This window comes from Lutra lutra, chromosome 2 (genome assembly GCF_902655055.1).
Source record: "Lutra lutra chromosome 2, mLutLut1.2, whole genome shotgun sequence".
Classification (NCBI taxonomy): Eukaryota; Metazoa; Chordata; class Mammalia; order Carnivora; family Mustelidae; genus Lutra; species Lutra lutra.
This window is the reverse complement of record NC_062279.1, coordinates 57,159,108-57,176,342: the sequence shown is the minus strand read 5'-3', so window position 1 is coordinate 57,176,342 and position 17,235 is coordinate 57,159,108. Positions and strand designations below refer to the sequence as shown.

The 17,235-nt window shown below is 37.4% G+C and overlaps 1 protein-coding gene across 2 annotated transcripts in view; it reads right to left on the bottom strand.

The window, feature by feature from the left end:
* KIF13B (kinesin family member 13B) overlaps positions 1 to 17,235 on the bottom strand; it is a 204,187-nt gene that overhangs the window by 19,944 nt on the left and 167,008 nt on the right. For both annotated transcript variants that reach the window (XM_047717469.1, XM_047717470.1), the window contains one exon: positions 10,664 to 10,797. In XM_047717469.1, the coding sequence (XP_047573425.1) occupies positions 10,664 to 10,797 (134 nt within the window). The remainder of the gene's footprint in view (positions 1 to 10,663; positions 10,798 to 17,235) is intronic.

The window sequence follows — 17,235 nt, the reverse complement described above, 5'->3', positions numbered from 1 at the left end:
AACCTTAGATGAGGTGCTTTATCTACCAGAATCTCATTTTCCTCAAAGTCAGAGTATCTAGAGTCACTAGATACTCTGTGCTGTCCAATGTGGTGGCCACCAGCCCCATCTAGCTACTTAGCACTCGAAATGAAGCTAGTGTGACTGAGGAAGTAAACTTTTAATTTTACTTAATTTTAATGAATAATATGTAAATTTAAAAATTAAAGTGCCTGTAAGTATGTTTGGAACACTTGGGCACAGGGATCTATTTTTTTTCAAATGCCAAAGGCAGATCAAGGATTTCTGAAAAAAATTTAGCATCCTAACTGGGATGTGCTAGAAATATAAACTACACACCTGATTTCAAGAACTTCAAGGGGGCTCAGTGGGTTAAGCCTCTGCCTTCAGCTCAGGTCATGATCTCAGGGTCCTGGGATCAAGCCCTGTATCGGGCTCTCTGCTCAGTGGGGAGCCTGCTTCCCCCTTTCTCTCTCTGCCTCTCTGCCTACCTGTGATCTCTGTCAAATAAATAAATAAAATCTTTAAAAAAAAAAAAAAAGAATTTCACAGGAAAAAAACAAGAAGGAAATAACTCAGTAATTTTTTGATTGATTACAGACTGAAATGACAACATTATGACTATACTAAGTAAATTGTATTACTAAAATCAATTTGACCTATTTCACTTTTTTTAAATGTGCCTACCAGAAAATTTAAGACATCACGTATGACTCACAAATTTCTATTGGACAGCACTGATCTAACTCAGCACCACTGTTGAGCTAATGCATATAAAATGCCTGGCACACAGTAAGCACTCAGCACATTTGTAAAATAGCATGCTCTTCCCCATCACTGGGGCCGTTGGTGTCTTCCAAGATATTTCTAGCTTGGTTTACTATAAAAGCCCAACTTAAATAATCAACAATTATATCTGATATAAAATATACATTGAAAGATTCTCCTTGTGTTTATCAGCCCCAAAGCCATTCAAGGATATGGCTTTTCTTTGGCCATTTTCTATGGTCATTTTCTTTCAAATGAAGAACCTTAGACATTAATTTACTCATCCACAAACATGTATCAGGTGCCTGCTATATTCCAAAGACTATACCAGGAACTGGGAATACAGTGAGAGCAAAACCACACATAGGGTTCCTGTGTGCCTCAGAAATAGGCACTCGGGGTCTAATATCTGATATTCCTATTTAACCTAATTATTAAAAAAAACTGAAAGGCCTATTTCTTCAATCAACAAGTAAACTATCTTATCGGGGGTAAAAGTGAATAAGACAATCAAAACAGACTTATTTCACTATATTATTTATATATACATTAATTCAACTTATTTGAGGTAGTATATATAGAAAATTTCAAATTCTAATGTTTCTGGAGTTCTCAGAAAAGATAGTTTATTTTTATAGAATCTAGTTTACTTTTTAAACTTCCACAGGATAATTGTTAACAGTTACTTAAATATTTATGTGAAAAAAATTTATGGGGTGCCTGGGTGGCTCAGTTGGTTAAGTGTCTGCCTTCAGCTCAGGTCACGATCCCGGGGTCCTGGGATGGAGCCCTACATCAGGCTCCCTGCTTGGTGGGGAGTCTGCTTCTTCCTCTTTCTCTGACCCTCCCTCATGCCCTCTCTCCCCCTTGCTTGCTCTTCCCCAAGTAAATTAATAAAATCTTTAAAAAAAAACCTTATTTATTTTTATGTTTTTTAATTTTTAATATTTTATTTACTTATTTGAAAGTGGAGGGAGAGAAAAGCAGACTCCCCACGGAGCAGGGAGCCCAACTCTGGGCTTGATCCCAGGACCTTGAGATCATGACCTAAGCCAAAGGGAGATGCTTAACAGACTGAGCCAACCAGCTGCCCCCAAAAAACTTATATATTTTTTAAAGGCTATAATTTCACTTCATTCAAAATAATAGTTAGTAGTTTTTCAAATATCTATGAAAGACAAAGGATGTTTACTTAAAAGCCAGAATATTTGCTAATCTTAAAAATTTTAGGGGCACCTGAGTGACTCAATCCAACCCTTGGTTTTGGCTTGGGTCATAATCTCAGGGTCCGGAGATTGAGCCCCATGTTGGGCTCCGTGCTGAGCATGAGGTCTGCTTGGGAGTCTCTCTCTCCCTCTCGCCGCCTGCCCCCAACGTGTGTATTCTCTCTTAAAAAGACATTTTTTTTTTTTTTTTTTAAATAGGGCCTGGGGCGCCTGGTGGCTCAGTTGGTTAAGCGTCTGCCTTTGGTTCAGGTCATGATCCCAGGGTCCTGGGACTGAGCCCTGCATCAGGCTCCCTGCTCGGCGGGAAGGCTGCTTTCTCCCTCTCCCTCTGTCTGCTGCTCCCCCTGCTTGTGCTCTCTCTTTCTGTCATATAGATGGATAAAATCTTTAAAAATAAATAAAATAGGGCGCCTGGGTGGCTCAGTGGTTAAAGCCTCTGCCTTCGGCTCGGGTCATGATCTCAGGGTCCTGGGATCGAGCCTCACGTCGGGCTCTCTGCTCAGCAGGGAGCCTGCCTCCTCCTCCTCTCTTTCTCTGCCTGCCTCTCTGCCTACTTGTGATCTGTCTGTCAAAATAAATAAAAACAAATAAATAAATAAATGAATTGAATAAAATAGGGCCTAGATCTAGACTGTTACCTGTTTGGTATACCAGGTAAGCTAAGAATGGTTTTTACATTTTCAAAATACTAAAAGAATACCTTGTGACATGAAAAAATTCTATGAAATTCAAATTTGGGGGTTATAAATGTAAAATTCTTTTAAAACATGTCTGTACTCATTTACTGTTAAGTATTGTCTATGGCTAGTTTTGACAGGCCTGCAAAGCCTAAAATAATACTATATGGCACTTAACAAAAACAGTTTGGCCAATGTCTCTTCTAGAGCCTCATACAAAAGCATACAATGACAATTTCTGAAAAAAACGACTAGCAGACTAAGGTCTCTTCAATCAACTTCTGCACTGCCTCAGAAACTCTCATTTTTGTTATTTTTCAGATCAAGACCATACCTTATTGTGAAGAGAACCTTGTCAATCAATATCTGTCAACACAGTATCCATACATTTCTGGGACAAAGAGAGATGGCAAAACATGATTTTGGAAAACTAACAGTAGTAAAAGTACCTAAGAATTCATCCTAAAGCAAATGAATGGAAATCATCTGCCTTGAATTGAAAAAAATTTTTTTTAAAGTCTGTACTCCAGAAAGCCTGTGCAAATTTGCCTTTGTTAACTCAGGAACAAGTGAATGTAGCATAACATATCCAAATATATTTATTACGTGTGCTCCTTACTAAATTACAGGGGGGAAATGCTCATATCCATACTCTTTAAGGAACCCAAACATTAACACTGAAGGCCGGAAGACAAGACATAGACCCTTTTTTCTTATTTTGTTAGTTATGGTGACGAACCCTTGGTGATGATGACACAAGGATAAGCATTTATATGCTTCGTTTTATCAAGGGAGTCCAAGTCTGAACAGCCCTACAATAGAATCTTGTGCACAAGGGAAGAACTAGTAGTTGGTGTGTTTTTTCTCCATTTTATAATATGGAAGGATCACTCGCATGAAAGATGGAATCACCGACTACACAGGCATCTTTTCAATCAGCATTTGAGATGTGCAAGGTGCTGCTCTTTCCCCTCAAGGCTTTGTCCTTCCTCCACGGTAGAAGCAGTATTGAAAATGGAGAAAAATATCCCTGTGGTTGACAAGACAATCCCAAGCAAAGTGCAGGACACTGGAGAGGGACAGCCGTACAACGAAGATAGGCCAGAAATATGACTGTGCTTTTGATGGTGGAAATTAAATCTGAGTATTAACTCTTTAATTCTCCAGATAACCAAAGACACCATCTGGAGCCCCAAAGTTTGAAGTACATAAATAGCTTCATCTGAACACAAACTTCTAGATACATGAAAAAAGCTATTATGCCAAATTAATTCAATCTAACTAATTAGTGAGCAGGAAGTTCTTTCAATTATTTTATGTGCTGTCTGAGAAACACACTTGAATATGAGTATAGATTTCATTAATTGCAGTTTGTTATTTTCCAGATTAGTTACTAAACTTGCATCAGAAGGTCAAAGACAGCAATTTTGTCAGCTGCCACCTCTTTCACTGCAGTATCTTTGCATTTCTGGAATTCAGAAGTTGATTACAAACAAAAAACAAATCTCCATAAAAATGAGAAACAGAAATCTTTATGAATATGTTCAAACCAAAACATTCTGTAAAATATAAGAATCTTTGTTTTTAAATCTTAAGAATAAACTAACTTCTACCCTACAAGGAAAGATCCACAGAGATCTTTCCAAATATTGAAATAGAAAGCCAAAAAATAACAGCAGCTTGATCTGAAAACCTGCTGACTCCAAAGAACAAGTTAATAAACGTTTCATCTCTTCGTTAGAGTCTCACTATGGTTATATGTTTGTATCTCTCCATGAGGGAGGGTATCGAACACTCTTGTTTGAAAATGTCAAGGACACACTGATTAGAAGTACTTTTTTGAGAATAATCCTTCCTTCATTACACAACTTCTGCCTCTCTTCTATCTAAGAGTGAAAACATAGCAATGAGTGCTAGGAACAGGACCTATCCCAGGACTATTTTTACATTCTCAAAATCTTATTTTTTATAAAAACAGAAGTGACAGAAATACCAGTGTTTTGTTTTGTTTTGTTTTTTAAGAGAGCACCCTGCTATCTCTAAATCATCCTACTTATTCACAGCTGCTACCATTCTCTTTGTTAATTTCATCTCTGTCATTCTACACGCCTTCCACCCCCTGCCGTAGCCAGCCGCCCTTACACGGTTCTCCCCGCCTTGGTGCTGCCATCCCTTGAATGCTTATACAGTCAGCTCTCTTAGTCATTGTTTGGTCAGACTATAAATAACTCCTCTAATCCTTCCTCATAAATCATTTCTGACGTTATCCCCTGAAATAAATCCAATGGGTCAATGGATTTCCCGTAGAAACATATCCAGAACCAAGTGCAGTAATCTAAGTGTGGTCTAGTGACGGCAAGGGTGGTGTTCAGAGAGTCCATGGGGGTTTCTTTGTTATTGTGACTATTTCACAGAAGGACTTTAGGCCTCCAGGCCTCCAAACTGAACTGGGACAGAAATATAAAAGAGGAAGAAGTTTTAATATCATTCATCATAGTTTGGTGGGAAATGGAGAGAAAGAGCTTTACAAATGATAAAAAGATTAAGTTGGGGGCAGGGTAGAAAGAAAAGAACGTGCTATCATTCATGGTCTCTTTGGTTATCATGTACTGTATCTGTTGATTTTCAAACCATTTTGGGGTTCTTGTTTTTGTTTTCTGTCAATCATACTTCAGCAAGGTTACTATCTATTTGTTATCTCTAAGTTTTATGCATTATTAATATCATATTTATTCTTTCCCTTACTGTAGAATGATCCAGATTCCTTTTAGGCATTGCACTGATTTCTATTTTTTCTAGGTTCTGTCTTTGATGTTACTCTATAACACAGTTTTTTAATCTGGTATTGGTTATTTAATAAATGAAATGAGTGCACTAACAAAGCACTAGCAGCAAATGAAACACAATAAAAAAGAGAGAGCAAGCTTCATAGCACCTGCATATCTCTGTAGGCTACTGGTTAAGTCACACCATTAGACACCTCACACGGAGCTACAGCAAAGCCAGGCAGAAAACGGAGGAGTCTAGGAATGCTGGTCAGCAGGAATGTGTTTTAGGCTTCCTAGACTGGTGACACAAAGGCCACGGGTAGGGTGTCCCTTTATTTCCATAATGTATCTAACAATGTCTCCCATGATCTCTTTGATAGAAAGAGGAAGAAATGTGGGCTGGGGGTAGCAGTTACTGAATGTGCAGAGCTGAAACACTGATCTGTCACCCTGGGCCTTGAGCAGTGATCTTGAATTGCCTACGTCAGGGTCCTCTCTCAGGCCCTCTAATGTTCAACATTTTGTTTATGACTCAAGTGCAGACAGACTATGCCCTTGAAAAGTTTGCAGATGATAGCTAGAACACATGTATTTTTTTAAATAATTACTCAAGAAATATCTTGACATTCTAGGAGCACTAAAACAAAACTAAGATGAAAAATTTTAGAAATCAATCTAAAGTTCCTTATTTAAGTATTTTTACAGAAAACATAATAATAAATGAACTGCATTGCTAAGAATGTAAACAAACAAGGAAATAAAAAGGGCATACTAACTGACCAGAGGCCCAAAAAGCTAATAATGGCCTTTACAAAAAAGTACAATCATGTGCTACTTTGGTAGAAGTATGTTATTTAGAAGAGGAAGATGATAATTGTACCATTTTCAAGCATGGGCTTGGAAATACTTCTGGGCTCCCCACTTGAAGCAAGACCTGGACAAGACAACTAAAGAATGATGAGGTATTTAGTATCTGAGATACAGTGGGCAAAGCTATAGCTGTTAAGTCTAGAAAACCTCCTCCTTAAACGTTGGGTCAAAATGGGGCGGAAAAACAAGAGAAGAAAATCTCTTCTTCCACTCCCTCTAACTCCTGGGTAACAGCAGGAGAAACTCTGAGGCAAAGACTGGTTGGAAATAAACTGATCTTTTTCCTGGAGGACTTGGCAGTTCCACAGAGAGAGGCAGGGCAGATTGTCAAAAAAAATAAGACCCTCAACTTTAGGTATCAAATCTGATTTCCAAGTGAATGGGATGGCATTACAGTAAAGACAACTACTTTAAAAAGCTGGGGGTACTAAAAAAAAGTCTAACTAATACAGCACTGTTCTTATGCTGTTATTTTGAAATCCCGCTGGCATTACAGTGCTTTTTTTCCAAGGATGAAACACCATTCAGATGGCAACAACTTAAAGCACAAAGTGGCCCATAGTAAAGGAACCTCTATTTGACAATGTCATTTAAAATTACAATTTACTGTTCTTAGAACTTTAGCAGAGATAGTCAACAAAACTGAGATGAACATAAGCATCTTTGATCAACTAAATCCTACTGATAAACTTAAGTTTTCCCCCTATTTAGGAATAGTTCTTTAGTGGAACTTCCATCAATCTAGGAAAGAAAGTTCATAATTATGTCTTGATATCACAAGTCTCCACTCAGGTCTGATTCTTTCCCCTGTAAACTGTGAACATAGTTCTTTATACCACTGGATGACACTGATACAGACAAACTACCTAATATTATAATCTGAGTATATGTCGATGATCAACCAATACACATTTCATATCAACCATGTCCCTGCCTTCAAGGATTATCTTCTTGGTTTTATTATAGAGGAGCTAATCAATAAATATATAAATATAACAATAACATCCAACTGAAAAGATTAAATATGGGAATAATGTACTGATGTAGAAGCAGTTGTTTTAGGTTAACTGGTAGAGGCCACTCTAAATGCAAACGTACTTCCTTAGAGTGGCCGATCTTAACCATTCTAATAGCAGACCACCCTACTAGAGACCTGGTAGCCGTGCAAAGACATTGGGAAACAGTATTCCAAGTAGAAGGAAAGGCAAATGCAAAACATTCTTCAGACCAAAATGAATTTCATGTGTTCATGAGGTAAGAAAGAAAGAGGGGCACCTGGGTGGCTCAGTCGGTTGATCAGCTGCTTTCAGCTCAGGTCATAATCCCAGGGTGCTGAGATTGAGTCCCACATCAGGCTCTCTGCTCAGTGGGGAGCCTGCTTCTCCTCCTCCCTCTGTCCCTCCCTGTCCCCTACTCATATGCTTACGTACTCTCTCTCTCTCAAATAAGGAAGGAAGGAAGGAAGGAAGGAAGGAAGGAAGGAAAAGGCCAACATGGCTTAGTGTTGTGAACAAAGAGGAAATAAAAGGCATAAAAATTAAAGGTCAGAGGACCGGATCATATAGAACACTGTAAGGCACAGTAAGGAATTTAGATTTTATTCAGTGAGAAGCAGTTGAAGATTTCAAGCCATGAACCGAAGTAAGACTTTGGAAGGGCACTTTGGCTACTTCATGATTAAAAGACATTATAAGGCAAAAAGTGTCAGACCTGTATGAAGGTTGCTGTAATCATCTGGGCAATAGACCAGAGTGGGACAAATGACTAAGGAGAAATGGGAGATAACCGGGAGTCACTGGATTGGAAGTGGTACCTGTGAATCTTACCGGTGGACTCCATGAGGTATGAGCAACTGGGCAGATAGCTGTGCTACAAACTAAGATGGGCATGTATGTTTTTTCCAAAGATTTTATTTATTTATTTGAGAGAGAGCACAAGCAAGGGGAGGGGCAAAAGGAGAGGGAGAAGCAGAATCCCTGCTGAGCAGGGAGCCTGATAAGGGACTGGATCCAAGGACTCTGAGATCATGATCTGAGCCAAAGGCAGAGGCCTAACTGACTGGGCCACCCATATATTTTTAAGCATTTTGTGTGCTGGGGGTAAAGAGACTGATGAGCTGAAACCAACAGTAATGTTTGGCATGGGTAAAATGTGAATGCCTAATTGATTTGCAAGTGGAAAAGCTTAATGGGGATTTAGCTGCATGAGACCAGAGCTCAGGGGCAGAGTCTGGACTGGAGATAGAAATATGAACACTATCAATGCAGAAATAGTTAAAGCCATGGAACCAAATGGGATGACCCATGGAGAGAGGGCCCAGGATGGAGCTCTGGGGCACCCGAATGTTAGCAGCCTGATGGAATAAATGGTCTCAGAAAAGGCAAGTGAGAAGGATTTGAGCGGTAAGCAGGAGGAGACCAGGCAAATGTCGCCACACTGATGCCTAGAGATGAAAGTATTTCAAGTACGATGTCAAGTCAGAGGAGGAAACTGGAATGGTGAAGGCAAGATGCAGGTCCCTGGTGACCTTCAGGGAAGGCCCCTCAGTGGAGTGCGGGTTTCACAAACCAAATGGACCATTTAGTTCCACCACTGGGTGTCTTCATTAAAACCAGTTTTGTATTTATATTTTCATTTATTTTTAAAATATAAAATATCTAGGGCCACTTTTTCCAGTATCTTTGGTCATATATGCTCAAAAAAAGTAAACCAAATGGACAAAATATTACACAAGAGATCTTCAAACTATCTCAAGATTGCCCTTCCTAAACTGAACATTACAAAATGCAGTTATCTGCCATCACTATATTTCTTTCTAACACATGATTGTTCCTCCTCTATATCCAGGAGAACCAATCATTTACTGGCAAAACAGTAAAAACAATTTATTGTAGCAGGTGATCTGACCTGCCATATCAAAAACTCAAAGTAGTTTTTAAAAACTAACTGTAACTATAGCAGTCTGATTCAATAACTTCTGATGCCACACCAATTTCCTTTAACTTCTAGAACACTGTCTTCAGCAAACAGCAACTGAAAAAGGGTGGTTATCCAACTTTACATTTTGCTCGAGTCCCCTTGGGTACTTATAAATACAGGTTATAAAGGTACCCCAGACGGGGTCTGGGTGTTACTGTTGTTTTTAAAGTCACCTTCTTAAAAAATCTACCATGGAAATTCTGACAGAGTCTCCATGCATCATACATTACAAAACAATGACATGGAAGTTTAAGACAGAGTAATATACGCAACAGCAAATCCTTGGAAAAACCATTTTTGCCTAAACCCCAACCAAGTATTAGACTTGCTATTTCTTGTAGGTCTCGTGGTCATAGATTCTTTGGTAACTGTTAAGCACTCCTTATGTGCTTAGTTAAATTTATTTCAAACATCCAAAATGGTGATGTTTATTTGTTTCATACAGTATGTGTACATGTCTGCTTAAGTACATTTTTTAGATAATGCTAGATTTTAAAAAATCATGTTATCTGTAGAGCAGCCTTACAAAACTAATACCACTACCCCTGAATATGCATTTACAAACTCAGATAATTCCTTTAAATAGTTAACGTCTCGGACAAGGACTTACCTGCATTTCTGCAATTATGAATGCTTTACGTGAATGTGGATAAGCTGATGTCAAAAGACCTATTTCAACAACAGCACTTGCACTGTATGTGTTTTTTAAGGAATATAAATAAATCCTCATTTATCATTTTCTGCTGAATTCACACCTATATAAGACTGGAAATTACATTTCCAACAGGCTTCCCATTCACCATTGCATAAGAGCAGTTTCCTGATTATGTGGAAAACCCTTTAAAATTTTTCTCTAAAACTTATCTAAAGGCTGGGTAGAGAGTTTTAAGAAAAGGGGGAAATAAAGACAAGTGATGACTTTTAATATTTTAAATGAAGGAACGGGTAAACCACAGCAGAGGAAAAAGAAGTGGAGAGGGAAGGACAGTGATGATATAAAATTGTTTGAAATAAGAAATGAAATCAAGAATTAAAAATAGAATTACATTTTCTGTTTGGCAATACACAAACAACACTAAGTGCACTTCATAAATTTTACTATTGTTGCTCTAAGTAATATTACCATAAATCACATTAGCAGTGTACTCGGCATTTTTTAAAAGCAAAAAGGATTGAGACTGTCAATAAGTTTCAACAGCTCTGTTACCTCAGAAGAGAGTAGAGGAGAAACAATCACAAGCTTTTACTAGGCCTAAAAGCCCAGTTTTAAGGCCTCCCATCCCTGCTACCCCTCTCCCCCCAGCGTCAGTGCAACACAGAGCATCATTCCACCAGGAATTAGAAATGTTCACTGTTGCTTTCCTGATGCTTTTACCTGATGTGCAAGGGGAGAAGGCTGTTTGCCCCTTTTCTCATCGCGGACAGGGAAGAGAGACTTCAAGAGCTTTGGCATCTGTGGCACAAAGGATTTTACTGGATTCAAGTAGGAGGCCGCTAGGCTACTAAGTCCTGTCAACAATATTGATAGGAAAAAAGATCAAATGTAAATAACAATGTAGACATTTTCTCTCCTATAAATTTGCCAAATTTTACTTGTACTGAATCTAATAATATAAATTCTTAAAAGGTATCCTTAAAAAATGTTAGAAAAATGCAGTAGTATTATAGCTACCCTCAAGCACAATGTTGTTTCCTTTTTCCAATTAAAGAACAGCAATTAGGGTAGTTCTAAAACATTCTAATATCCAGTGTTTCTGTTAGTATCTGAAAGGTAATCCAACCCCAGTCTTTGTCACTAACTGGTTCACATACTAACTTCTGCCCCAGAGTAAGATGGGGTTTTTCATTTTTAAATCACACAGCTTGGGGTGCCTGGGTGGCTCAGTGGGTTAAAGCCTCTGCCTTCGACTCAGGTCATGATCTCAGGGTCCTGGGATCAAGTCCCACATCGGGCCCTCTGCTCAGCAGGGAGCCTGCTTCCTCCTCTCTCTCTCTCCACCTGCCTCTCTGCCTATTTGTGATCTCTGTCTGTCAAATAAATAAATAAAATCTTTAAAAAAAAATAAATTGCACAGCTAATAACACACATGTATAGCTCTCTATCTAGACTTTAAAGTCTTTGAAGTCAGGGACTATGTCTTCTACAATTTTAGTTTTTCATATCTACTTACTGAATAAAGATAATGAAATGGACCTTTTAGAAAGAGGGTGATGTTTCCGTTGTTTTCACAAGACAGGGATTGATGCCCTAAACAAACCTGCTCTAAATTACCAAAGGCTGGGATCAGACATGCAGATGATGCCTATGATATAAGATTTCTTTTCCCTTAGTGAATAAAACTAAAATTTCTAGGAAAATGTAGTCTAACTCATAAATGATAAAACACTGTATCCACATAACCCTTGACAAAGAACAAGGAAGTCAACCTGAGGAATTTGTGTGTGATACCGCCTGAAGAGAACACACAACTACTCATGTACCTCTACCCCTAAAGTAACCCCTGAAAGGTCTCCCAAGTTCATTGGTAATACAGTTGGTACCTGGACCCATACAGTTCCAAGGTTTGTACTTTTTACATAAAGTATTGTAATATTAAATCTAAGTAAACTGTGAAAAGGTAAGGATATTTTATAATCATGAGAGCAATCATTAAAAACAGAAAGCGAAGAGATAGCTATAAATGCTAAGAGGTATGTTAAAACTGAGTTCAAAAAAGTCAATTAATTTACAAGAAGGCAAAAATAGGAAAGAGAAAAACAAAACAAAGAAAACAAACAGAAAATAAGTTTGAGATGAATAAAGAGCCAGAAGAATATAATCATCTAAATGCTGAAGAAAAAATAAGGAAAATCTAAAGTTCTATATACAAGAAATTAACATTCTAAAGATGACCCCTAATTAAAGATCTAGCCAATAATCTATCAAAGGCTGCATATATCACAAAGCGAGACAATCAGACATGATGTGTCTCCTTTGGCAAATACACAAAACTACCTCCCATACCTCCTTCAAACTGGCCTGAATCTGTTCAAGATTATAGAGCTAACCACCAATTCACAGGAAATATGGTAGACAGAGAACCATGTTTAAAAAACCTCATGGGGATATAACCAGCAAAGTAAGAACATACAAAGTCTACTGTACAAAGACAGTCTCTTCACCACATACAATGAATGGGGGGAGGAGAGAGGAACATATACATTAAACTTTAACTCAAGACACATACCAACTCATCAGAGTATATATGAACCTTACACTTGGATTTTCATTCAAAATAACTAAAAAGTATTTTTGTTCCAACTGGAGAAATACAAACACTGATTAGTGTTCGAAGATATTGGGGACTTATTTTTAAATTTTCTTAAGAGTGAAATGTTATTGGGGGTGTTGCTTTAGAGATACATGTACAAATATTTAAAGATAAAAGGATATCTGAGATTTGCTTCAAATTAATCGTGAAAGGGTGCAGAGAAGCAGCAGGAGAGATAAGTCAGAGTGGTGATGAACTGATCATTCTTGAAGAGAGAGGATACCTAAGGGCACATCTTATTACTCTTTCTACTTTTTTTTTTTTAAAGATTTTATTTATTTATTTGAGAGGGAGAGAATGAGAGAGAGAGACCCCCAAGAGGGGGAAAGTCAGAGGGAGAAGCAGACTCCCTGCAAGCAGGGGGTCCGATGCGGGACTCGATCCCGGGATCCCATGACCTGAGCCAAAGGCAGTCGCTTAACCAACTGAGCCACTCAGGTGCCCCTACTCTTTCTACTCTTGTATGTTTGAAATATACCACAAATTCCATAGTAAAAGGATTCTTCAAACTTAGAACAAAATAAAAAACATAAAAGGGGAGCACCTGGGTGGCTCAGTGGGTTAAAGCCTCTGCCTTCGGCTCAGGTCATGATCTCAGGGTCCTGGGATCGAGCCCCTCATCGGGCTCTCTGCTCCACAGGGAGCCTGCTTCCTCCTCTGCCTGCCTACTTGTGATCTCTCTGTCAAATAAATAAATAAAATCTTTAAAAAAAAAAAACCAAAAACATAAAAGGGCCTGTCACTAACAGATGATTGTTAAATGTACTGATGTTTTACAGAAAAAGATATAATTCACAAAAAAGAAATTAAATTCAGAAGAACAAAGTGAGACGCAAGAAGCAATGATGAGCAAAGCAAAGTAGTAAATATGTAAACCAAGTAAGCATTAATTGCACATTATTTAATTTTATTATTTTTTTTTCAGTAGCCCAGTGTGTAGCCCAACATGGGACCTGAACTCACAACCCTGAGATCAAGACCTAAGCTGAGATCAAGAGTCAGATGCTAAACTGAATGAGCCACCCAGATGCCCCTATTATGAATTTTTTTTTGAAGATTTTATTTATTTATTTATTTGAGAAAGAAAGAAAGACGAAAATTAAGAGGGAGAGAGAATCTGAAGCAGACTTCAAGCTAAGCATAGAGCCCTTTGCGGGCTCAATCCGTGACCACAAGATCACGACCTGAGCCAAAACCAAGATTCAGATTCTTAACTGACTGGGCCACCAAGGAACCCCACAATGTTTTTTTAAAACAACAAATTTGGGGAACCTGGGTGACTTAGTCAGTTAAGCCTCCGACTTATGATCTTGGCTCAGGTCATAATCTCAGGGTTGGGAGATGGAGCCCTATGTTGAGCTCCATGCTCAGCTTAAGACTCTCTCTCTCTCTCCCTCTGACCCTCCCCCTGCAACTGGCATGCACACATGCATGCTCTCTCTCAAAAAAAATAAATAAATAAATAAATAATAAATGAAATAAAAAATAAAAAAATTTTTTTTACAGAACTTTAAAACAAGGTCATACTCTATGAGCCAGTAATTTCACTCCTAGGTATTAACTCAAGAGAAATGTTCACAAAATGACTTATGCAAGAACAAACTTTATTAACAGTAGCCAAAAACTGAAAACAAACCAAATGTCCACAGACAGAAGAACTAATTAAAAATTATGATAAATCCAACCATAAAAGTGAAGTATTTCTCAAGAATAAAAAATAAATTACTGGGCTGCCTGGGTGGCTCAGTGGGTTAAGCCTCTGCCTTCAGCTCAGGTCATGATCTCAGGGTCCTGGGATCGAGTCCCACATCAGGCTCTCTGCTAGGCAGGGAGCCTGCTTCCTCCCTCCCTCTCTCTCTCTCTCTCTACACTTGTGATCTCTCTCTGTCAAATAAATAAAATCTTTAAAAAAATAAAATAAATTACTGAAGGATGCTGTGGTATGGAGATGTAAACAGAAATGATGAATAAAAGAAGCCAAACACAGAAAGAGTATATACTGTATGATTCCATTTGTATGAAATTATAGAACAGGCAAAACTAATCTGAAAGGATAGAAATCAGAACATTGGCTGATTGTGGAGAGAAACTGGAGTCATATAAATCTTGTATATCTTGACTGGGGTATACAATGGGCAAAACTCATTAAATATGACCCATGTCAAGAAAAAAGCAGTCAAAAGAAATAGATCATGAGATGGCCCAGATGCTGGATTCAGCAGATAAAGACTTTTTTTTTTTTTTTTAAAGATTTTATTTATTTATTTGACAGAGAGAAATCACAAGTAGGCAGAGAGGCAGGCAGAGAGAGAGGAGGAAGCAGGCTCCCTGCTGAGCAGAAAGCCCGATGCAGGGCTTGAACCCAGGACCTGGGATCATGACCTGAGCCGAAGGCAGCGGCTTAACCCACTGAGCCACCCAGGCGCCCCAGCAGATAAAGACTTTAAAGCAGCTTTTATACACAGGTCCAAGGAAGAAAAGAAGAATCTGATCTTAACAAATGTACAGGTAGAGAATATCAACAGAGAAATTAAAACTTTAAAAGAAGAAGCAAGTGGAAATTCTAGAACTGAAAAGAATAGTAACTGAAATAAAATATTCTCTGGATGTGCTTAACAGAAGGTTGGAAATGGCAGGAGAAATTATGCAACCAGAAGAAACAAGAATAAGATAAAAAATGAAAGTTAAAAAAATCAGATCTTCTGTGATCCGTAGGGTAATAGTAAGCAATCTAACGTGTGTAATTTGATTCTCAGAAGAGGAGAAAGAGAGAAATGGTCAGGGGAATAATTTAATGAAATAATAGCTGAACATTTCCTAAATTTATAGAAAACTTCAACTTACAGAAAGAACCAAGAACATCAATGAAATGCAAGCAAGGTAAGAGCAAATAAAACTATACCTAAGTATATCATAATCCAACAAAAAGAGAGAAAACTATGAAAGCAAACGAAGTAACAGTGTAAACAGACACATAATACATGTAAGGAAAAGAGACACAAATGATGACTGATTCTCAGCAGAAAAGAAATCTGAAAGATAATCTAAGATTTCTAAGTGCTGCTAGTGGAAAAATCCTACCAAAAAAAGTGAAATAAAGATAATCCCAAAAAGGGGAGAGCACTCTTTCCTAAGACAACTGCACAATAAGAAATACTGCAGCATATTCTTTGGGCTAAAGAGAAATGATATCAGATAAATATGAGACTTCAGGAAGGACTAGCTAGTGCCAGAAATAATAAATATGAAGAAAATATAAAAGATTATCTATAGTCTCTTTAATTTACTTAGAAGACAGTGGCTATTTTTTTAATTTTTTAATAAACATATAATGTATTTTTAGCCCCAGGGGACAGTAGCTATTTTAAAGCAAGAAGAGTAACATTGTAAAATGGGTTCATAATAACTGTAAAAGATACAACAATAAGAAAACAAAATAAGGGGGGGGTTGGGAACAGGCCAATGGATTTATACCCTTACAAGGTTCTAATATTTGTGCAGTGGGAAGTGATATATTATTAATTCTAAGTAGACTATGAGAAGTTAAGAATCCATACTACAGTCCTTGAGCAAAGACTTTAACAAAGAAATACAAAAATACCAAAAACCCAGCAATGGAAATAAAATTAAATACTAAAAAATAGTTTTCATTTAACCCAAAAGAAAGCAAAAAAGAAGTTACAGTGGGGGAACAAAATAGAAAGGCCAAAGAGAAACCAGCAGCGATGAGGCAAACCTAACAATAATAATATTAGATGTAAAAGAACTAAACATGCCAATTAAAAGGCAGAATTTGTTCAGGCTAGATAAAAAGAAAAAAGTTAGACCTAACCATATGCTGGCTACAAGACAATCATTTTTAATTTAAAGAACAAATACAGGCCAAAATTTAAAAGACTGAGAAAAAGATACATCATTCACACAATAAGCAAAGGACAGTTGATGTGGCTATATTAATATCAGGTAAGAAAGATTTCAAAATAAGAGAATTCCAAAGATACAAAGGGACAGTCATAATGATAGAAACATTGGGGAGAAAAAAAATCAATCCTAAATATGTATATACCTAACAGATTATCAAGGGAAAAATAGGTAATTTTCATGATCAGATTTGGAGAGTTAATGTCCTCTGTCTCAGTGACTGATAGAGTAAATAGAAAAAAAAATCAGTAGAACAGAATATTTAAAGAACAGATGTGAACAAGGTTATCAACCATCTTGACCTAATTGATATATACAGAACACTATGCCCCCCAACAGAATAGTTTCTTTTCAAGCACGCATAGAATGTTTACCAAGATAGAACACAGTCCCAAAAACAACCCAAAAGACTAAAATATTAAAGAGTCTTTCAGATCGTGATGAAATTAAATAAGTAATCAATTAATAGAAAGAAGTTCCCCCCAGACATATGAAAATGAATTAACATGTTACTCCAATAACCTATGGGTCAAATAATAAATCAAAAGGAAATTAGAAAATATTTTGAATAGAATGAAAATGACAGCCCCACATTTCAAAATTTGTGAAATGCAGAAAGAAATAGAAATCAATGAAACAGAAAATAAACCATAAAGAAAGTAAATCAGATTTGGTTCTGGGAGAAGACTGAAAAAACTAAAACTAGTCTCAAAAG